General features: G+C 35.5%; 2 protein-coding genes across 2 annotated transcripts in view; both read left to right on the plus strand.

Moving 5' to 3' along the window:
- The window catches only part of LOC148950859 (casein kinase I), a 67,083-nt gene extending 61,899 nt beyond the window's left edge, over positions 1-5,184 (plus strand). The window contains exon 7 of the mRNA XM_089090482.1: positions 4,584-5,184. Coding sequence (XP_088946608.1) covers positions 4,584-4,844 — 261 coding nt within the window. The 3' untranslated portion in view covers positions 4,845-5,184. The remainder of the gene's footprint in view (positions 1-4,583) is intronic.
- Positions 5,185-10,085: 4,901 nt separating this feature from the next.
- Positions 10,086-13,265, plus strand: LOC148950860 (uncharacterized). Its single transcript, XM_089090483.1, has 2 exons — positions 10,086-10,201; positions 12,058-13,265. Exons 1-2 carry the CDS (start codon positions 10,131-10,133, stop codon positions 12,347-12,349), a joined length of 363 nt encoding a protein of 120 aa, XP_088946609.1. The 5' UTR covers positions 10,086-10,130; the 3' UTR covers positions 12,350-13,265.
- Positions 13,266-23,506: the final 10,241 nt, after the last annotated feature.

The following is a 23,506-nucleotide window of genomic DNA, read 5'->3' on the forward strand; positions in this document are numbered from 1 at the left end:
CGCCATATTAAAAAAAAAACGAAAAAAAAACATCTGCCACACAATCAGCACTTGGGGCCTTATTATTTTTCAATCCTTTTAGTATTGTCACTAATTCTGCCTTGCAAAATAAATCTTACTTCACTTCCAGTGTCACGAACTATTTCATTCTTTTCTATATCTTTTCCTGTAACCCTTCACGGTTAAGCACATTCTCAAAATGTTCAGCCCATCTCTCTTTAACTCCTTCCTTATCACTGTTTCTGGCCCGTTTCTATCTTTAACTAGGGCAAGTCCAGGTTGACTAATCCCTCTCAATTTATTAACATGCAAGTACAATAATTTACTATTATGCGTCTGCCGTCTGGCATCTTTCAGATTTTCAGTAATTTTATCCATGGTCTCCACTTCACACTTCCTTAATTTATATTTTAATGCTTTCTTCACTCACTATACATTCCTTTTATTTCCATGTGATTTATCAGTCAAATTCTCATCCTGAAGTCTACCAACGTCATAGGTTCCCGGAAGGTAGTTACCATTCCTAAATTTCAGCTTTAGATCAACCCTAGACATTACTAGATGGTGATCTTTACTTGTAACATCAATAACAACACTTGTATACCCTAGTATCCTGTATTGATCCTGCCAGTCTTTGGTTTAGTATAACATAATCAATAAGGCTAGCTGTCTTACCATCATGTGAACACCATGTTAACTGGTGGCCGGCGTCCCCCCGGAAAATACTCCCCCTCCCGTGTAAAATAAGGCTTTCCAAATTTGAGAATTTTATTTGAGTTTTATTTTTTTTTATTTTTGTAAGGGGAAGGAGTTTTGGTACTTGTGTATTATGCGCCACTCACTCAAGTTTACACTGTGTAAAACTCGAGAACAAACCGGTTTCTTAATAGTTTTTTTTTGCAGCTTAGCGCGAGACAAGGCAAACAAAAGTGACAGAATATATGGGAAATATATAATTTGGGCTATATTTGTACGTAAGGGGGTGGGGGGGTAAAGTATTTTGGCAGTTTGAGGTCAGAAAACAATTTTTCTAGGTATAGCCACTAAAAGATATAGAAGAATAGCGAGGTATCTAGAAATTTTGTTAATAAAAAAAAATCGATAAATAAAAAAAAAAAAAAAAAAAAAAAAAATCCCAGCATAAAGTGAATGTAATGTTTCATTTAAGGTTTTTTTTTCAATGACCGTTTTTCCAAGTATTAAGTACTATTATTAGATTAATGTAGTGTTCCATTTAAGTGTTTTATGATGATTGCTGATCAAAGTTTGTTATTTGTGCCTTTCATTTGTGTTATTTTACTGTGTTGATGGCCGTACATTTGGCTTTAAAATACACTTATCTATCTATCTATCTAATATGCAGAAAAATTGTACCAAACACATTTTGCATGCAGACACGCTATACTTTACCCCCTCCCCCCTAATGTGCAAATCTATAGCCCAAATTTATTTCTGAAGTAACGAAGAAACTAATGAAAAACCTGGTATGTTCTCAAATGTTACACAGCGTAAACTTGAGTGAGTGGCGCATAATACACAAGTACCAAAATTCCTTCCCCCCTACGGAAATAAAAATAAAATAAAACTCAAATAAAATCCTCAAATTCGGGAAGCCTTATTTTCCACGGGGGGGGGGGGGGTAAACGCCTAGAACCGTGTTAACTTATGGGTTATTTTATGACTAAATACTGCATTACTTATAACTAGATTGTTTTAGCTACATAATTACAGCTGCCATATAACCTTTACTATTTCCCGTTGGATAGGGGTCGCGTTTTCCATAAATGTATAGTCTTTCAACAATCCTGGACAAAATGGCTATGTCAAAATTTTGATTTGACGAGTTAAAAAAGTGGCGTGTGAGGGGGCTAGTTGCCCTCCAATCTTTTTGGTCGCTTAAAAAGTGCACTTTGAATTTTGGTTCGAATGAGCCCTTTCTCGATATTATAGAAACATGGGTTAGATACGATTACCCCTGGGGAAAAAAAACATAAAAAAACAAACAAATGAACTACACGTCCGTGATCTTTCTTCGGGTAAAAAAAAAATACAAAACTCCACATTTTCGCAGATGGGAGCTTGAAAAGTCTACAGAAGTGCTCTCTGATACATTGAATCTGATGGTGCGATTTTAATTTAATTTTCTTGAATTTTTTGGTGTTTCCCCCCTTTTTCGAAAATCAGGCAAATTTCCTCAGGTGCTTAGCTTTTGATGGGTAAAATTAAACTTAATGAATCTTATTTATTTGGAATCAGAATCATTTTGATGTATTTATTCATGTCAAATCCGTTTTTTTTCTAGTTTTGGTTATTGTAGAGCCCAGTCGCTCCTTACTTACAGTTGGTTTACTACGAACGGTATGATTAGTATTTATATCAGTTGTTTCTATATTACAGTATAAAGGTTCTATATTCTAGTTTCCTATTACCATGTTAAGATAGTTCTGCATTACAATTCAGCTAGCTCTAAATCTATATTAATATTTATATCCGCTAGTTCTGTGTTCTATGTTCTAGTTTTCTATTTCTCTATTAGAATAGTATCTATATCATCTAGTTACATATTCAGGACCTGTATCCATCACCAACTTGTGATTTTTGCCTAAAAAAAACAAAGAAAAAGAACAAACAATAAATGTAGACCCTCTAAATAGTACTATAAATTATACCCTCTCATATCCATCAAGTTATACCCTGCATCACCCTCTAAACTATATTCGGTGTTTATGACAAGATAGGCTTCTTGAAATATGTTTAACTTTTGTGGTGGATTTAGGATTTGAATTCAAAATTTTTTTCTGAATATTGGTGATTCCAATTCAAGCTCTAGTTGTACTTGGGAAAGGGTAAACTATCCAGGGTGGATCAGGATAAACCAAAAATTCCAGGGTAGGCTGAAGAATGCTGAAATCAAGAGATTAGACTTTAAAAGGATGCAGCACTATTAACCATATGTTAATAGTTTTATTATATAATAATAATAAAGTACTTATTGAAAATAATAATTTGAGTAATAACTTAGAACTTAGCTCCCCCTGAGCCATTGGTGGCGCATAGGGCGTCGACGAAACCTCTCCACTCGTCCCGAAGCAATGCTGCAGCGGTGACATCTTCCCGTTCAGATATTAACGAGGTCTCAGCCGTCCTCAGACCTCAATCAAAAGTTCGCCGCAAAGTGTTCTTTGAACGACCTCGTCTTCTTCTGCCGCCTGGTTTCCAGTCGTACGCTGTCCTGTTCTATTCCGGATTTCAAAGTTACTGATTCTTTGTTGCCAACTTATGTTTAAAATTCTCCTCATGCACATATTTTCAAAAGCAAGAATTCTCTTTTTGACCTGCGGATTCATTTTCCAGCACTCCCTAGCATAGAGGAGTATGGAGAGCCCATTGCTACTGAAGAGACGCAGCTTCAGTTGCAAAGAATATTTGCTACTTCTCCAAATGGGCTTAGGTCTATTGAAAGGTCCCGTTAACTGACCGATTCTGGGTTTAATCTCGGTTATTATTTCACCATCACAATCGATCCAGCTACCCAGATATTTGAAGTCCTTCACCTGTTCTAGACTTGTATTATTGTTATGCAGAACAAGCGGCAAGCTTATGATGGATATGGTCTTCAATTTGTAAACGTTTATGCTTAGCCTGACATTTTCTGCATTTCTGTAATTATGTCAAGTAGCTGCTGCAACCTCTGTTTAGACTCTTCTATCAAGACTACGTCATCCGCGTAATCCAAATCACAGAGTTGCTTGCTGCTTACTTTAAACAAATCTGTACTTAATATAATAATTCGTTAGTATTATAAATTCACATTTATTTAAAAATATATAATAATTTATTAATAATAAAGAACATAAACTAGGGATACTACTTGAACATGTTTTCAATATTTATCAGTTCAGTATATGCTTTTAAATATATTTCTTACTGACCTACTGATGTTCTTACGCATACTTATTGGGTTTTATATATTACAAAGTTGTTTTTTTTTACATTGACTTTAATTTTTCTGACCCTTTATTACTGACCAACATTTTTATATTTTGCAGTGATTGTATCTTCTTGAATTTGTTTATTTTTTTATGAGAAATGCAAGTTCAGTAATGTTCACTGAAGGCAGATTTTTTGAAAATAAGACTGCATTTTATCCTAAAGACAATTGAAGGCATTATGGGTCTCGTATAAAGTGGAGAGCTATATGCGGAGAAAGTTTTTTTTTTTTTTTTTTTTAAGCCGATATGGTGATTGAACAGCCGTTATTAGCACATTCTTTGAAAGGATATTTATATAATATGTAGAAGCTGTATTTGACGTTTAGATTGTCAGTTTTGTTTGTTGAAGCTTTCTTGTCGAATTTGCCATATATTTTGATTTGGATTTGTCGTGTACAGTTTTCAAAATCAGATTTTTATAATACGGAGACTTATAATGGGATGTTTAGAATGTTGTTTCTGTTTACATGGCTTTTCTTTCGAATTTGTTATGTGTTCTGGATCAAATATGTCATGTACGTTCTTTGACAATATATTTTTATAATATTAAAATTTTGATTGGACGTTTAGAATATCGATTTTCTATTTCAGGGCTTTCCCGCCGAATTTGCCATGTATCTGAACTACTGTAGAGGCCTCCGTTTTGAAGAAGCTCCTGATTACATGTATCTTCGTCAACTCTTCAGGATTCTATTCCGAACACTCAACCATCAATACGATTATACTTTTGATTGGACAATGCTTAAACAAAAAGCAGCTGCTGCCAGCGCCGCCGCCATGGGAAAGGCGGGGCCAAGTGGTGCCACTGCCGGGGTTACCACTGAAGAGCATGATCGCGAACGTAATAAGTGAGATTTTAGTGTCTTTAAAGGAGTGTGGGTGTCTTTGACCTCTCTCTAAGATATTGTGTTTAATTATATACTGTGTTTAGTTTCGAATAGAAGTGATTATATTTTTTTCTTTTTTTTTGGTGTGAGGCATACTGAATCCAATTGTGGAGAGCGGGCAGAGACAGAAAATAAGATTTTTGTATCTTTTTTCCCCTTTTTGTATTCTACGTTAGTAAATGAACCGCCTCATTTTGTATTACCCTCTGGATTCCAGTTGTCAAGTTTTAGTGTTGAGTTATAGGCTATTGTATTTCAGTCACTTCTTTTTTATATAAAAACAAAATATATATACATAAATTCGACTAGTGTTGAAATAAATGTAATTCTACAAGTTTATAACTGTTCATGTGCATTGGGGTGATCCAATTGACCACCCAAACTGACTAAAGTCATGGTTTGTGTGTAGTGTGTTTGTATAGACTAGACTTTTTTTTAAGTCGTAAAGAAGTTGCTTTCTACCACTTTGAAGTTTGTGTTGTTGAAAAGGCTCTTTTTTTCCTATTTCAAAGTCTCGTAAATTGCAGTGACTAAGGCGTTGTCAAGTTTTGGGTGTTTTATTTCTTCTTCTTCTTCTATCTGAAGAGTTTCTTAATTTTCCCTTGCTTCCTTTGGGTTAGTTTCCGTTTAGACCAAAGAACCTTAAAAGGACGATTGAAGGAAGTTGTTTTCATATTCTAACCCAAGAAAGGACAACGTGAGGAGTACTCACTTTTAGGCTATATTACGTGAAACTTTTTTGAAATGTACGTGCATTTAAATGACGTGTTTAGAGTAACTTAAGTTGCTTTATTCTTCTTTTTTTTTCAGTGACAAAAATCCTTGTTTTAGGTTCGTATCTGGTGTTTGAAAATTAGATCCGAGCCACAAGTATTTGGTGGAATGAAATTAATAAATTGTTCCAAAGCATTAGTCCTTTTTACTTCCGTTTTTTTTTTATTTAGGACAATGACAATGGCTAAATACGGCTAAACAACTATCTTGCATTAACAGAAAAAAATTGGCTGCTGAATGGAACCAATTAAGTTTTTATTTTTATGTTCATGGAAAACAAATGTTTGACAATAGTAAATATTACCGAGGTCTTGGCGTGGCAAAATCAAATAAATGCCATCTCGAAGGAAGCATCTAAGGAAACGATTTTCCAGCCTCCTACATGGATGGGATGGAGAGGGGGGAATTATGTCAAAATATGCATTTTTTGATGAATAATGGGAAGGAAACCTGTTTTGTAAGTGACCACTATTCCCTCCTCCTTCAGTTTGTATCCTAGCTTCTTTGCTTATGGTTACAATGAGGAAAATAGATAATCATTTGTATGTAAAAAGAGAGATGTTTTAGCTTTCAGTAAAATCAATTAGTTGTGAATGAATTTACTGAAAACCCGTCGTGTTACAAAAAACAGACGGGGCAAAGCCTAAAGAGAAAGTAAAAGGTAAAAACAATACCTACACAAAAAGTAAAAACAACACCAAAATAAGAGGCAAAAACGAAGTGCAGACAATCTTAAAAAAGGGAAACACGAACAACTCTAAATATTGAAACAAAGATTTCTTTGTTCTAATTCAGGACGTTGTTAATGAAAATGGTTTTGGCAAATAAATCCTTAATTTTCTGATTAATTCCCCTTTTTATTTTGCTCATTAGAGTTAGCAATATTGTGTTTTCTTGTTAATTTTATGTTGCCACAACACAAGGTTAAATGATTGTTAAAGTGCTTGCATCAATAGCAAAAAAGGATTAGGGCTACAGCCTCTTTTGTAATATTTTCATCCTTTGCAGTAGCTACATGGTGGAGCTGGACACTTGATAACTGTGTACAACGAAAAGTTTTTAAACAAATCAGTCTTACATCTACGATTAGGTGCACATGGCCAAAATGGCGAGAGGGACTGGTGACAAATAATTTTACTTGGTTTAAGGGTTAGATTTCTCAGGTTTTTGCCAAATAAAGTAAATACTCTATTTTTATCAATTAAATTAAAAAATGATTTTTTTTTTAAATTATTAGTTCTTAGTTTAATTAATGCAGTCTAAAAATAGGCATTTGGATAAAAACGGTTTATCTACTTAAAACCCAAAGGTTGAATGTATGTCAGAAACAAATAGTTCTTGTTAACGGCTCTTACGCAAGGAGCCTCTGTTTCTTTCTCTCTTCATGCTACTCGAGACACTTTTGTTAGTTTTTGATTGTTTATCGTAAGATTTCTGTTTCCGCTCTTTATTTTGGAGTAGAAGGACGCAGTCTATATCTATCAATGTAAAACATGAACAAAACGAATAGAAACACCAGGTATTGCAAAAAGTATCCTTTCTAAATCAAAATATTCGGGAAAAATGACAAATTTGTATTTTCATCATTTATTAGGATCTCCTTGAGCTAATTCTCAGAATTTGCCTCAAAGTGTTGAAAAAGAAGTAGAGTTGCGGAAAATCGGTTCAGAAATAAGTTAGTGACAAGGTTGTTCTTTTCTTTGGAAAAGTTCCAGACTCGCCCTTCTAAGGTTCAAAAGGATTTTATGTAATTTTGTCTCCTATGTGTTCGGAAAGTTCTATGTATTGAGACCAGTGGCGGATCCAGGGGGGGGGGGGCGATGGGGGTGCCCCCCCCCCTAGCGTAGTCTAAAGTAGTGTAATTGACTCAATTAACTCAAGTTTGCATTAATTAAACTTGATCATAACGCAAGTTTATCGAATCAACCTATTTTACGCCCCCCCCCCCAAATTTTTTTTCGGATCAACCTATTTTGCGCCTTCCCCCCCCCCTAAAAAAATCCTGGATCCGCTCCTGATTGAGACTAGTGTTTCCACACCGGAAAATGAAAAATCTGTTGTCGGTCAAAAATCCTGAAATATTTAATAAAGAAAAACAAAAAAGAAAAAAAATCCTGTAAAGTTTTTCCAGGCAAGCCGCAGGCATTTAGTTTTTGTTTCCTGGTTACAGAAGCTCGTTTTTCAATATTGCTTGACCTCTTAAACCAAATCTGGCAATCACATAGAAGTGTTTAGCTGACAAACTTTTTCGGTATTTTAACGCCAGGAAAAGTAAAAACTCATTTATCCTCTTTGGCACAAAAAAGAATATTGACAGTCAGAATTCATAAAATTGAATGCGGAAAATCATGAAAAAAAATTATTCCTCACACTCATAAGGTGTAGCTGATATTTTGGCTTCCTTAATGTTTTATGAAGACTTTTGTCAGGAAACAATGATCAAGCTCCCAGCTTCTCTCTCTTCAAGCCCGATTTAGCCCGTAGTATAGATCTCAAAGTGACAGCTTTAAGTCTGTTTCTCTTTTCCCTCTCCACATTTTAGACAATGCTAAAAAAAATGAATCGATAATACGCACTACATTTGAAACATGAGGAAAACGAAAAGCCGTTTTTATATCACCATCTGGTTGGGATTCAGACTCTTCACTTCTATTTTTTATGATATGATATAATATGGATACAATAGCGCAGTGTTTTGTTTTATATGAGAATTCAGCCCCCCCCCCTCCAAGAAACAAGCTAGAATGGTTCAAATATTTGAGACTCCTGCTCATTAATTTCCCATCAACTATGGCGTCTGCACCAGTGGCGCAATTTCGTCAAAATTCTGGGGGGGGGGGGCTTCCCAAATCAAGCGAACCTGATAGTGAAAATTTAAAAATATGCCATGTAGTACCATAAAAGTAAAAAAAGAAAATTGGCCCATTTCGGCAGATGCTTGAATTATACAGGCTTATCTTAGATTTGACGAGATTTTTGAAGAAACTTAATTTCAGCTGGGAAAGGGGGGCAAACTGAAGTTTGGGAGGTGCTGTTTTCCTGTTCTGCAGCCCAAGTTTCAATGTTACTTTTGTGTTTAAGGGGTCAAAATGAACATAAGAAAATTTACATTGTTTCAGAAAAGGAGATAATCAAACAGAATTTTTATTGCTTTAATTTCGATGAAAATTATCCTTTTAAATCGAAGTCCTTAAAAGGGCAGAAGATTCATTTTAGTCACTCCCTTCCCGCCATCTTTTAGACTGACTCAGTTGCTCTAATTTCAAACTGTGACAAAAACGAGTTGACTAGAAAAAAATTAAGGGGGAGTTCAGTCGTAAAAAATATTGCTAATTTGACTAAGCTGTACTAAGACTAGAAAATCAAGAAAGTTTGGGTTTTAGGGGGGTCTGGCCACCCTCCACCCTGCCTTCATCCCTAGGGCGTCAGTTTATAAGCGAAATGATAGTGTAGGTATAAATTTAGGTCCAGTCCCCATCTTAAAGAGACATGCTAAGAAAACAATTCTTCCTTCATAATAATTTTAGTTAACATATTTTCCTCTGGGAGCACCTTTATCATCACTATTTTCACTGTTGTACAATTATCTTTAACAAAATTGTAAAAAACAAATATGTTTGATTGCATTTTTCCGTTTTCAATTATTCTATATAGGGAAGTTAAACAGCATTACTGCCATCTACAAAGAAGATATAAATTGGATAATATTAAGGGGTGAAAGCAGTCCAAGTCGCATGGCTATCTCTTCAATGTTAAAGAAATTTTGTTTGTTTAAAGAAACAGATATATTAGAGAACTTAAATTGTGGTTCACCTGATTTGGGAGACTAATGGCTATCATTTGGTCAGGTTCACTTTTTTTCTTATGCTCCCTCTATTTTTTAAATGCCTTTTTATACAAAAACTCTTTTGGCTTTGTTCAAGAAAACGATATTAACAACTTCAATAATATTCATACTAGCTTGAAAATATTTTTAACCCAAACTATTTGTTCAGACAGTTTATGTTGATTTTACTCAATTAAATGCTTTCTTTATCCTTTTTTTTTCGCTGCAATCGATTTGGAGTTACGGAACCCTCAAGTTGAACGAGGGTTGTTTAATTTTTGGGTCAGTGTTTCTATTAACAGGTGCCGTGTCCTGTGCATGATACCTCTAAACTTGGATAAACATGTCGTATCCGCTGTAATACCGCTGTTCAAAACCAATCGAAATATATCAAGGATTGAGCAAGTTCTATTCAAGAGACTGAAAAACTTTTTGAGTTATGGGAAAAAAGCGCAATAAAAAAGGACTTAATTTAATTAAAGTGCAAAAGGGCAGGGAACAGTTAAAAAAATATTTGTGAACCGTGGAAGACCAAGACTTCCAAAGTATTTCCTGGACTTGGAGGAAGTATCTATGCAAGAGGAAACCATTATAGAACCACCGAGACTAAAAACAATAACAGGTGGCCGCAATTCAACTTATGAAATCTTGATGACTGCTCGTTGGATAGTCAATGTGCCTTATTTTTTGAAAAGCTACGAAGATCTTGTAATCAAAAATATGTAAGTACGAACTTTTAATTTTATAGAAAAATAATATGGTTTCCTAGCCTGACCCCAAAGATGGTTACATTAACCCCCCCCCCCCCCTTCAAAAACAAAAACAAAACAAAGAACTGTAGAGGCTCAGAATAATTTAACAGTACTTATTTCGAAAGCGGTAAGTACAAGAGAATTGTATTGCGAGAACAGATAGGCATTTTATCGAGTAATGCCTGGATGCTGCATAAACATAGGTTACGTATTTAATATATTCTATGCTTTACCACCCCTATCCCCAAATGTGCAAATATATAGCTCAAATTTGTTTCTGAACTATTATATTTTCATCCTATTTGTTTTATTTCATTAGCACCAACGAAACTTCACTTCTCTTGTACTTACCGCTTTTTTAACAAGTACCAATTTAACGCTTGTGCTGGAGTGCCATTTTATGGGTATTTTCCGTACTAGATTTGAAACTACTGTTTTTTAGTGTTTTTACTGAGAAAAAAAAGAAAAAAATTCGGTACTTGTACGATATAACCCTGACAGTGGCGGATCCAGGGGGGAGGGGTGTGTGTGCCCCCCCTCCCTAACGTAGTCTAAAGTAGTGAAATTTACTTAATTAACTCATGTTTGCGTTAATTAAACTTGCTCATAACGCAAGTTTATCGGATCAACCTATTTTGCGCCCCCCCCCTACACAAATTCTGGATCCGCCCCTGAACCCTGACCTAATATTCTTTCATCTAAGTAGAACCTATTTCTCTGACGCTCACTCCAAAGGAAATATACCTAATTATGATAAAAAATATAATACTTTAGAAACAAATTTGGGCTATATATTTGCTTATTAGGGGGGGGAGGGGGAAAGCATAATGGGTCTGCAAGCATAATGCGTTAGGTACAATTATTTTCCATATTATGAATTAAGAATTGTTTTCTAACTTAACACAGTCCAAATACTTTACCAACACCCCTCCCCCCTTAGGTGCAAATATATTGCCCAAATTATATATTTCCCATCTATTCTGTCACTTCTCTTTGTCTTGTCTCATGCTAAGCTGAAAGAAACGAGCGAAAAAAAAAACGGTTCTACAATGTGTCAATGGATGAACCACTTGAGTGGTCACGGCTATTACATACAAGTAGCCTACCTAAAATTCTCTTAAATCTTGAAAAAATGTAGGCGGGTATCTTGTTTTCTTATTAAACAAGGAGTTCTCACCCTTTCCGATGTTTTCGAAAATTGGTGCCCCTGCACTTGTGTGCAATTTACTTTTATTTATTTATTCATTGTTGGATTTAAGTTTGATGTTTGTCAGAGTAAAATGCATGAATAAATCGACCTTAAAATTTAGGAACAAGACTTTTTGCTACCCAAGAGGTTCTTGATATGGTCATTACCCATAGTCTTATCCCTTGTTCCTTTTACTTTTCTAATAACTTGAAGCTTATTTTTTTTATCAGTCCCTGCTTCCTTTAATCTAAGTCTGAACCTTTTCTAATCGCAGATGGAACAAAATTATCCTGAATATGTGGGGAACTACCGCTCTTTACGCTAAGGTTTATTAAGACTTGGGATGTTTTGGCATTAAAATCATCCTTCCCTCCGTAACTACAAAATAAATAGAGAACCCCATTTTAGAGTTTCAAAGAAATTTCTAGTCGTTTTTTATAAGTCAAAATGTATTGCAAACCAACCAACAAGGGATGGGGGTATTAATTTTAGGGGGTTGTCTCACGGGAGGAGGGGTATTTTTTTTGGGGGGGACGCCTATACTAATTTCCGTTTTTACTGCTGTGACAAATTTAATCTCATCTCATGAATCCCCCCCCCCCCCAATGTTAAATTCTTAGCTAATGTCTTGTTTCAGGTGCCAAGACATACAATTTATCGCAAATATGATGTTCGACAGAGAGTTCAGGGCTGGATTACGTTCACGTTTCATTTTCAAATGTGAATCGTTCAGTGAAGAGGTTACTTTACACACTGAAATGCCACCAGCACCGAAAAAGACATCGAAACCATCTCACCAATCACATAGTTTGGAATCAGATTTACAGCCAGAAGAAAAACAGACTGAAAAAAAAGCAAAAAAGAACCAATTTTACTACAGAAAGAATTACCAAAAGACGAAAGGTCAGCACAGGGACAATAAACGTTAACAAAGAAGTAGTAGTTGGTGCAATAAAAACTGGTATGAGTCATGCCCAAATTTAGGAGCTTTTTTCTACAGTTGGTTTAAAGTGTATGTCACAAAAAGTTTTTACAAAATATGAAATGGACATTGGTGAGAACTTGGAAAAGACACTTCATCAATATTTACTGAACAATGGTAAGATTGAGCGCAGAGTGGCTATTAAAGCAGGCGAAAAAACCGAAATGCATGGTTCAGTGGAGACTTGTGTTATAGTTGATAGTGGCTGGTGCACTAGAAGCTATGGCAATAGGTTTTCTGCGTTGTCTGGTTGTGGAGTCGTCATTGGTTTTTATTAAAAAAAGCTTCTACATGTTGGGATTAGAAATAAATACTGTTGCATTTGTATGAAGCATCGAAGGAATGAAAACACTTTGCTTCCCGACCCTACGTGTTTTATGAACTGGCAGGGACCAAGCACAGGTATGGAATCTGATATTTTAGTCGAGTTATTTCGAATCGCTCCAACTATGCACTCTTTAAAATATGTTAGATTTATCGCTGATCGTGACTCTAGCACCCATGCAGAGCTTACAGCCAAAGTACCGTACGGTAGATATATCGAAAAAATTGAGTGTACTAACCATGCATGTAAGTGCCTAAAAAAGAGGCTTTACATGAAGCAAAAAGAAAACCCCGAATGCCGGAGGCTTCTTAGTGGTTTAAAAATAAAGAAAATATGTGACTTTGCAAAAAAAAGCAATTGCACGCACAACCAAAGAAGGAAAAGGGGTCAAAGACCTTGTAAATGAGCTGAAAGTAATACCATTGCATTTCTTTCGCGGTGATCATAGACAGTGCCCAGAATGCTGCAAAATGGCAGGAAAAATTGTTGAATTCAGCGAAGAAGGTGCCCCACGCAATATTTTCCTTAGTCATGTGTATTCAGCCTTTGACACTTTACTTAGAAGAGCTCGATTCATCATCAGAAACAGTACTAGCAACCTTGCACAGTATTTTTTAAGCACATTTCCTAAGCTTATAGGGAGAAAAAATATACTGGTGACATAAAAAGTCCGAGACACAACGCGGGTTACCGCTGCGGGAATACAATATTCTAAGGGACATTCGAGCCGTTTGAATATTTTTCGCACAAGGTTAGGATCTACACCAAGTCGTTTGCTGAAGCGACTTTCTGAGCAGCGGGCCAGAAGGGCCCTAAACAAGCAGACTAGGAAAGCTAGGATACGTTTGTTTGGAGAAACATTTAAGCAGAAAGTTTTAAAATACGACAAAAACAACGGCCCAAAAACAGGTGTTCCAGATTTAGACCCTGATTCTCTTGAAGATGCTAAAAAGGGATTTCTGGACCGTGTTCAGTGTGCTGACTTAGAAATTTGTGAAATAGAAGAAGCAATATGACTTCAAATAAATTTTATTCACAACAGGTGACTAGAATACAGAAAAAATAGGATAACTGCGTCAGTAGCTGGAATAATTTGTAAAAGACGGACAAAGACTGTTGCACCGTTAGTGCGCCAACTGCTTTATCCCAAAAACCGCCAGACTAAAGCAATGGAACATGGGCAAATGTACGAACAAATAACTATATCGGCTTGTGAGAAAAAGATGGACTGCAAAGTGTGTGCTTCAGGACTTTTTGTTCATACTAAATACGGATATTTTGCAGCCAGTCCTGATGAAATAGCCACTTTTTTGTCCGGTGATACGGCGGTTTTGGAAGTGAAATGTCCTTTCAGTGCCAAAAATTTAAATATAGAAGAATGGAGGCTATCCCAAAAAAAAATTTGTCTTGAAAACAAAAATAATGGCACATTACAGCTTAAAAGGTCACATAATTATTTCTACCAAATACAAATGCAATTAGACTGTTGTAACATAGATTCTGGCTATTTTGTTATTTTTTTCAGCAAAGGTGATCCGTTTATTGAGAGAATCAATCGTGACAAAGAATTCTGGCAGAAAAAAAATGCTACCAAAATTACAAAAGTATATCTTCAAGCAATATTGCCATAAATAGTCGACGCAAGATTACAAAGAAATGTGAAAATACGAGAGCCGTTTTTATAAAAAGAATTTGAACAGTATTAACACTCACGACAGACAAATAATTGCTACTATACGAATTAAATAAAAAAAACAAACAAAAAATAGCAACAAAACCAAGTGGATAATTACGAATACCGCACTGACTTTCCTTGACGATAAATAAAAGTACAAATAGGAATAAATCGTATTAATAGACAGTAATAATTAACAAAAAATACTGGATATTTCCGTCACATTTACAGTGACTGTCATCAGCAGAAACACTCACATCTATTAAAAGGATTTATCCCTATTTGAACATTTATCTATCGTTTTTAACTGAAGTTTTTTCAAGGGAAATTAAGGAGCAACGTTAAAACTTACAACGGACATAAATTCAACGTACATGAAGGGGGTCGCCCCTCCTCAACACCTCGTTCCTCACCCTAAAGTTTTTTAGCACTTTAAAAAAATATTTTTATTGTTCTAATTAAATGACCCTTGTTTTTCATGAGTCGTTATCAACTTTATAATTAAAATTTCTAATTAAATGACCCTTTTGTTTCATGAGTCGTTATAAACTTTAGCGTAAAGAGCGAGATGTTGACGAGAGGGAAACCCCCTGTATATACGTAATAATTTATTTTCTTTTAAGCTTTATTGTTGCTGCTTACTTCCAGTTAAAAAATAATTTTTTTATAGTTTAATTTCTGGTGGTTTTTGAAATAGTGCCAAGAAATCCGGCTCCACCTCTGCGGAAAAATTCCCCCATCCCACGGATAGATCCTCTAGACAATTCAATCCTGGTGAAAAATTTATCCCGGACAATTGCCCTTAACATCTCCATCCTTAAAATTTACTCGACAAAGGGAAAGTAAGACAATAAAAAGAATTTCGCATAGGAATTTTGACAAATTTCCCCAGTATAAAATTTCCTCAGAAAATTTCACCCCCCTCGGAAAATTCTCTCCTGGTGTAAAATTTTCCCTGTGGGAAATCCCCCGAGCAGAAAATTCACCACCCCTCCCTCACCCGAAAAATGTATGTCAACTTCGTAATAAAAAATACTGTTCGTAAACAATGGGCAAATTTGATAACTTAAAGATGCATCCCCAGGGGCTATGGGGGCCATATTCTCTCCATGGTTAGGGCATTACATCTCACAATTTTGATCGAATAATTTAGGGAAAAAGGGGCGGTGAATGTCAGGGGGAGGGCTAATTGCGCTCCAATCTTTTTGGTTTCTTTAAAAGGGCGCTAGAACTTTTAATTTCCATCGGAATAAGTCCTTTTCCAATAATATTGGTCTATTGGTTCGATACAATAACCCCTTGGGAAAACAAACAAAAAATAACAACAAATAAGCACATATCCGTGGTCTTTCTTCTTGCAAAAAAATTAAAAATTTCACATTTTTGCAGAAGGGAGCTTGGAACTACTACAACAGGGTTCTTGGATACGCAGAACGTGATAATATGATTTTCATTAAGATCTCTTGACTTTTCGGGGGTGTTTCTCCCCCTTTTTTAGAAATCAGGCAGATTTTCTGAGACTCGTAGCTTTTGATGGGTAACACTAACTATCAGCATAATAAGCCGATTCTTTTGATATAACTATTGACACAAGAATTCTGATTTTTTGGTTTTGGTAAAAATTAAGCAGCGTCGCTCCTTACTTACAGTTCGTCACCACAAACTAGTCGATTCAAGTTTAAATGAGACAAAAATCTATGAATAAGCCTTGGAATTTGTACTTAGCATTAGAAGCTTACAAATTAAGTCTCTGTAGTTAATTTGTGACGGAATTCATGATGTTTTAACCTTTTTTCCATGACATTTCAAGGAAAATTTCCATATTTCTTCGGATTCCAATTTGATCGTCGATTTATTAAAACTAAATCTTGTTGGATGGACGCTAGACTGAGTATTAACTTAGTTGCATCTTTCTTCTGCATTTATTTTTTGGGGTCATTGTCTTTTTTTGTAATACAGACAAATTGTTCAAGTTTGTACACTTATTTTTATTTGTGCTTTTACGACCTGTGCAAGCTACTTTTTTGCGATCGTAAGAATTTTTGATATTATGGAACAACATTTTAAAATGATTTATTTCGGTTTACGAGTGTTGAACAGTTAGCCTATTTTCATCATTTGTGTTAGTTGAATAACAGCTTAATAAAGGTATGCTTTATGAAAAACTGTTGTAATTTGTATTAGTAAATCTGATGTGCATGTGTAATGTATCGTATGTCATAATTAGGTAAAATCGTTTTATGGCAAAAATTTATAGTTTTTTCAGTTTTTCTTTTTTATAATTTTTTTTTTCAAGTGCTACTTTTTTTTAATTGTGTTAGAAGATTTTCATCAGATTTCTAATGGATAGATAATCTATTAAAATTGAATTTTTTGTAGTTTGAATGCAAAATTGTGCTCTCAGTTTCGATAATCCAACTTTCTTGTGCATTTTTCTTTTTTTTGCGTGCGCATTTTTTTTGTGTTGCTGATCCATTTTTCAAGATTCTGCTCTAGGTATTATCTACGTTTTTAATAAATGTAAGCCATTTTTCTTAGTTAATACCAGATTTGTTTTCCTTCTTTTAGCAACCATATATTTTAAGTGACTTGTTTAAGTTCATGGGGTCGAACTATAAGACTGGTTTTTAAAATGAGTTGTGCTTCATAATGGGATGCTTCACAAAAAGCTGTAGTAAAGTTTTTCTTAATCAGCCTTATGTGCTGGTACACCCTCCAGAGGAGATAGGCAGACCATACTGTCAATATGATCTTATTCCTATAAATAGAAACCTGATTCCATATCATCATGTGGTGAAAACTATGAGACAAATTTATACAAATGAATCTGTCCATGGTAAGAGAGGTGGAGCAGCTTCATGCATTCCATCCCTGGACCTTAATCTTTATATTCTCCTTCTATTGGGATCCTTTATTTTGTCTGATGAACTGTGTACCATCCACCTTGCCCTAGATCTTTTACAGATTATTGTTTAGAGTCTGAAAGTATTCTCTCTTTAACTGACTCCCAATCTGCAATACATTTGCTCTCAAGTTTAAACAGAATTTTTGATGATAAAGGCACACTTCTTGTGTGCGATCACACAAGAAGTGTGACTTTTGTATCTTGACCAAGCCCCTCCCCTCCTTTTTCATAGATTAAAATTTTGTATAGTGTCATATCGGGAAAATCTAAATATTGGTTATTACAAGGTCTAAGAATTTAGGGTACTTGTGCATAATATGGTACCCACAAAAGAAGTCAAGTTTGGTTAATGCTAATAAAAAAAAAAAATAGGATGAATATATAATAGTTTAGAAACAAATTTGGGCTATATACTTGCACGGTGGGGGGGAGGGTGTTGTGTATTAATATATACACATAACCTAACCATATATTAAATACGTAACCTAACCAAGGTACCTTCCCCCCCCCCCCTAAACCCCAAAAAACAACAGTTTAAATATTGTAAACGCAATGGAAACCACGCTTTGCATTCCATTTCTCTATTGCAAATACCCGTTTGTCGGGTTTCGTGTCTGGTTTCCTTGATACAGTTATAGCGGTGGGTACCAGACAGTGCACAAGTACCGAATTTAGCTACAGAAATAGGATAGGCCTACCATAGAGCCAGGCAAATGAAAAAAAAAGTATTTGTTTGCGGTTTGAGGACTTCTTGTATTCGAGTTTTATGTTTCAGCAATGGTAGCATAGGGGCTAGATCAAAATTATATATGGAAGCTTTATTACATTAAATTCTGGACGGAAGAAAATCTCATAATTTGGCAATCCAAGAGCCATTTCTAAACGAGTTGACGGTTAAATAAAACTGCACACATGGCTTCAAAGATAATGTAATTTAGAATTAACATTTATTTACTGTGTAAACTAAAAAAAGTCTCAAATGCTGAAAACAAACGCATTTATACATATGTATGTAATTACTATATACTGGAAATAAATTTATACTTCTTAGCTGACCTTGTCATTGAAATTATCCTGTCTAGATAATGCTAAAATCGTGGTAGGAGTTTCTTTAAAATAAAAAAAAAATTTCATCTATTTTGAAGGTCAGTCTGGGCCAAAAGATAACAGAAAAGCCCCATCTTTATGAATTTCCTAATTTCTTCATGCATAAAACGGAGCACGCTTTCGCAGGGAGTACAGTTGCTTCTGTCACGAAAGAAGAAAATACAGACCAGGACTTAGTCAAGGCTCAAAAAGTAATTGTGGTGCTTAGAAGTACCGCAAATTACCAAAATCTGCAAGCCATTTCTTAAGGGATCGAAGGCAGGGGCGTAATTTGCTATGGGACAGGTACATGGGCGCCCATAAGCTGAATTCCAGGGGGGAAAACTTCGTCTAATTGCTACTTTTAATGCTATATAATAGAAATCTCAGAACAAAAATATAAAAATAAGGCAGCATCATTCAGCCAGGGGGGGGGGCAAGAGCCCCCCAGCCCCCCCAAATGGGTGCCCATGGACAGGTACTAAAAGGATTAAAGAATAATAAGGCTCCAGGTGCTGATAGGGTGGTAAATGAGTTTCTTAAATATGGTGGCTCTGAGGTTAGAAATAAGTTACTGAAGATTATGAATATGATTTTTGAAAAAGGGGAAGTACCTAACGATTTTAGGAAAACCTTAATTAAGCCACTTTATACGAAAGGTGATAAAAGTGAGTGTGGTAATTATCGAGGCAGTAGTCTGGTCTCTGTAGGTAGTAAATTACTTAGTAATATGATACTTTTTAGACTGAGAGATGCCGTAGACAAAGTTTTAAGAGAAGAGCAGTGCGGTTTTAGAAAAGGTAGAGAATGTTTCGACCAAATTTTCACTCTTAGGCTAATAATTGAGAAGTACCTGAATTTTCAAACACCTTGGTTCCTCAGTTTTATAGATTATGAGCAAGCGTTCGATTATGTTGATAGAAGAGCTTTAGTAAAGGTTTTATCATTGTATGGTATACCAGACAAATACATTAAAGTGATTAGTGCTATGTACGAGAATAATACTGCTGTGGTTAAGGTAGGAAATGAGGTTAGCAGCTGGTTTTGTATTAAATCAGGAGTTAAGCAGGGTTGTGTTCTATCCCCCTTTATATGGATTATTTTGATGGACTTTGTCTTAAGGAGCACAGGAAAGGCAATGGGAGACCACGAAATCAAATGGGGAGTAAAAATTCTCCTGGACTTGGATTATGCTGATGATTTAAACATCCTAGATGAAAGTGTGAGCAAAATGAATGAACTTTTAGAGGTTTTGCGAGTTCAGGGTGCTAGAATAGGTTTGAAAATTAATGTTAAGAAAACTAAGTCACTAAAGCTAGGAATAAGTGAAGATGAAAAGGTGACGTTGGGTAGTAAAAAGATTGATCAGGTGGGCAGCTTCACTTACCTTGGTAGTATTATTAGTAAAGATGGTGGGAGCAGTGAAGATGTTAAATATAGAATAGCCAAGGCTCAGGGTGTTTTTTCACAGTTAAAAAAAGTCTGGAAAAATACGAAGATAAGTCTGCAAACCAAGATTAGAATATTATAAGCTACAGTGATGACAGTGGTCAAATATGGCTCTGAAGCATGGACGCTCCGAAAAGCGGATGAAGATTTGCTAGATGTTTTCCAGAGAAATTGAGTGACCGTATTTCAAACAATAGGCTATACGAACAATGTGGTTCAATACCGCTCTCTAGGGCTATAATGAAAGAAAGTTTGAGATGGCTTGGGCACGTTCTACGGATGAAGGATGACAGATTGCCGAATATTTTCTTTTCGGCCAACCTTCTTGGGCTAAACGGAAAGCAGGTCGTCCCCGTCTGGGGTGGGAGGACGTCATAAAGAAAGATTTAAAGGAAATGGGAACTTCGTGGGCGCATGTAAAAAGGGAGGCTTTGAATAGATTGAGGTGGAGGAGGAGCGTGCGTAGCTGTGTTGGCCTCAGACGGCTTGGTGCTGCGGTGAGTTGTTAGTAGTAGTAGTAGTAGTATTGGTTTCAAAATTCCATTTTTTAGAGTTTCGGTTACTATTGAGCTGAGTCGCTCCTGACTTACAGTTCGTTACCACGAACTGTTTGAAAAAGATCATGGCAGCGTTTTTTCTACATTAAATTTTTATAGAAAACGAACAAAGATTAATTAAAAAAAAAAAAAAATTTCGAGGGAATTAAAGAGCGAAGTTAAAACTTAAAACGGACAAAAATTATTATTTCATAGCCTATCTAATATATAGTTCTTATTATGTATTAATTGATCTTCATTTCAAGTAAAACTAAAGCATATTTCTTAAAATTTAAGACCGTGAATTACTCACTATTGGTATTATAGCTGGCGAGACCAAAATGCTACCTGATAAACCAATCCAATATTCCTGTATGCTGCTGAATTACTTTGCAGTTATTTAAAAAATACATAATTTTACGCTTATGTTTTAAGATAATTTTAATTGTATACCGAAAGTTATTGATATCACAGCTCCTGTAGGACTTTGAAGAGTGTTAGGCTATAGATTAATTTGCTGTCGTAAGGCTACTTATATAATTTTGAATACTAAGTAAATATTCTTGTTTTTATACTTGGCTTTTGTGTTTTCAGTAAAGTGCTAGTTTTCTATAATCCTAAAAGTGCAGGGAAACATAATTAGTTGGTTTATTTGTACTAGTTTTATTGATATATATTAGATAGGCTATGAAGTAATAATTTTTGTCCGTTTTAAGTTTCAACTTCACTCTTTGCTTCCCTCGGAAAAATTTTGTTTTTTTAAATTAATTTATGTAGGAAGGAACAATGATTCCTGATGTTTTGTTTTCCAAAGAGTCCAATTTCAACTGCATGCCATCGATTCCAGGGTTGCCAACTTTTCGGTCTATGAATATGTCCTCCTAGTATCCAAAAATGTGTCATTTTTAGCCAAATTATGTCCATATTTTTTTTCTATAATATTTCCATTATATGTCCATCTTGAAATCGCAGAAACTATATTTTTCTTTTTTTTACCTCTTGTGTTATAGACAAAAAAACAATTTGTAAACCTCCTTCAAAGCGGCTAGTTAACATCAAATATAACGAAAACGAAATAAATTCATTTAATACATCTATACCAAAGGATTTAATGTGAAGCAAAAAAATTTATAAAAACATGTAAACAGTAAAAAACTACATGCAGGAGTGTAAGGCTCATCCTGCAACGAGAATTCCTTTTGACAGGCATAGTTGGCAGGAGGGTCAGTATCTCCACTTCCTTTGGTAGCTTTTTGACTATCAGATTACTTTTTGCGTATGTCATAAAGTACAATCCAGGAGTCAAGTGACATTCCAGAACGACAAAAAAGCTGACCATTCACTTTTGAATCCTACACAGAACACTAGAACTTTGCATTTCCAATTGAATGAGCTCTTTTTGAAGTTTTTACGACAGCTCCTTCTATACGAAGTGCATTGGTAAAGCAAAAAATATTGTGTCAATATAGTTCTCTACTTCAGCAGTGCTAATGCGCTTCATATGATTTCTGGGGTGGCTGATGTTTACCCCCCTTCCCCAGAATGCCCCCACGTGGAAAATGCCCTCCAAAACCACGTGCGAAATACCCCCGTGGAAAATAATCCCGTGAAAAATGTCTCCCTCTCCCTGATGCTGGCTGGTTTCCAATCACTTTCGACTTATAAAAAGGACTAGAACTCTCAATTTCTGATCTAACGAGTACCCTCCGAAGTTTCTGCGACTGTGAGGTGGAGGTTTGAATGAGCAAGGGGCAGTTCCCTGTCTATACGCAATAAGTTCTGTTCATTTTGGGGTTGAGTTTTCGTTCCTCTTAACTAATAGAATAACAGCATAGACCAGAAATATTCCCAGAAGTCATAAGTGAATAGATATCAATTTCAGATTTTTTTATGCGTCTTTTAAAGTTTCTTTTGTATTTTCAACAGGGAGGGGGGGGGGGGTATATCTTGCACGGGTGGGGTGTGCCGGGGGGATTTTCCCAGGGAGAAAACGCCCATAACTGGTTTCTGGTCATTTTGAGTTTTAATTATTATAGGAATTTATATCTGCTGAATCTATTCCTGGATTGTTATATGTTCTTTGGACTGTTTCTAACAAAATAGCTATCTCACCATTTTGACCAGATGTATTTGGGGAAAAGAAAGCTGTAGTGGGGTAGAGAGCGGCTTGCTCTCCAATCCAAATTTTACTTTACTTTCATTTGATATGGTCTCTTACTAATAAATCCATACCAAGCACACTGGATACAGGTGTGCAACATTTTAAGTTTGGAGGAGGAATTTAAAGATTGTATCGACAAAATCGTCCAGTATGTCGACAAGTGCGGACACATGAACTAAATTCCCAAACGGCGCCCCTAACTAGATATCATGGTTTTAGCCGATTTAACCTTGGATCTTTCACCCATGCAGTTGAACATTCATTAAGCAAAAATGTATAATTTATTGTAGTTGTTTTAGTAGAAGTTGTAGGTTCTTGAACTCACCATATTTCAAACATTGCTGGACCAGGTCCAGGTGTGTTGTGTATTGACAATAAATATACTTTGCCCTCATTTGACTAACTTCCGCTACTCTCTCCACCTCGGTCAGATTTGGCTAGTTGCTCTACCTCCAAGGACTGGACAAGCAAAAATTACATTAGGAGGTTTGGTAACATCTGGATAAGTTGCGTAAAAAAAAAAAAAAAAAAAAAAAACTTCCGATATCTGATACTTTTTTTTACGATATCTGAATCCGACCCTCATATCGACCCAATAATAACAGACAGCCGATATATTTTTCGGGCCCTGATACGAAGTGCCTTGGTCAGAAAACAAACACATTGTGACCCTGTCACTCTTTTTTTAAACATTTTCAAACTGACGAAATTCATCCTGGGTGCTTAGCTTTGCTTTAATTCTAGATCATCAAGAATACAAAGTCTTCATTTGTTAACTTTTCATTTGCAGTTGGTAATAAATGATAAATAGATGGATGTTTTGACCATTACCTTGACTGTAGTGTTAAAAACAAGGAGACATAAAATCGTTTATAGATGAAAGAATACACACTGGCAAAGAATTTCAAGAGTATTTGCAGATTGTTGTCTTCGCGAAAGAGAAATTTATAACCAGTATCACCATAAA

This window comes from Artemia sp. Qi Xiang Cuo, chromosome 6 (assembly GCF_049724085.1).
Source record: "Artemia sp. Qi Xiang Cuo chromosome 6, ASM4972408v1, whole genome shotgun sequence".
Lineage (NCBI taxonomy): Eukaryota > Metazoa > Arthropoda > Branchiopoda > Anostraca > Artemiidae > Artemia > Artemia sp. Qi Xiang Cuo.

What these genes read in the sequence shown, in the direction of transcription:
- LOC148950860 (XM_089090483.1), top strand. Translation starts at nt 10,131, where the DNA reads ATGACTGCTCGTTGGATAGTCAATGTGCCTTATTTTTTGAAAAGCTAC. An exon ending in GATCTTGTAATCAAAAATAT is followed by an intron (nt 10,202 to 12,057) that starts GTAAGTACGAAC and finishes GTCTTGTTTCAG; the next exon opens with GTGCCAAGACATACAATTTA.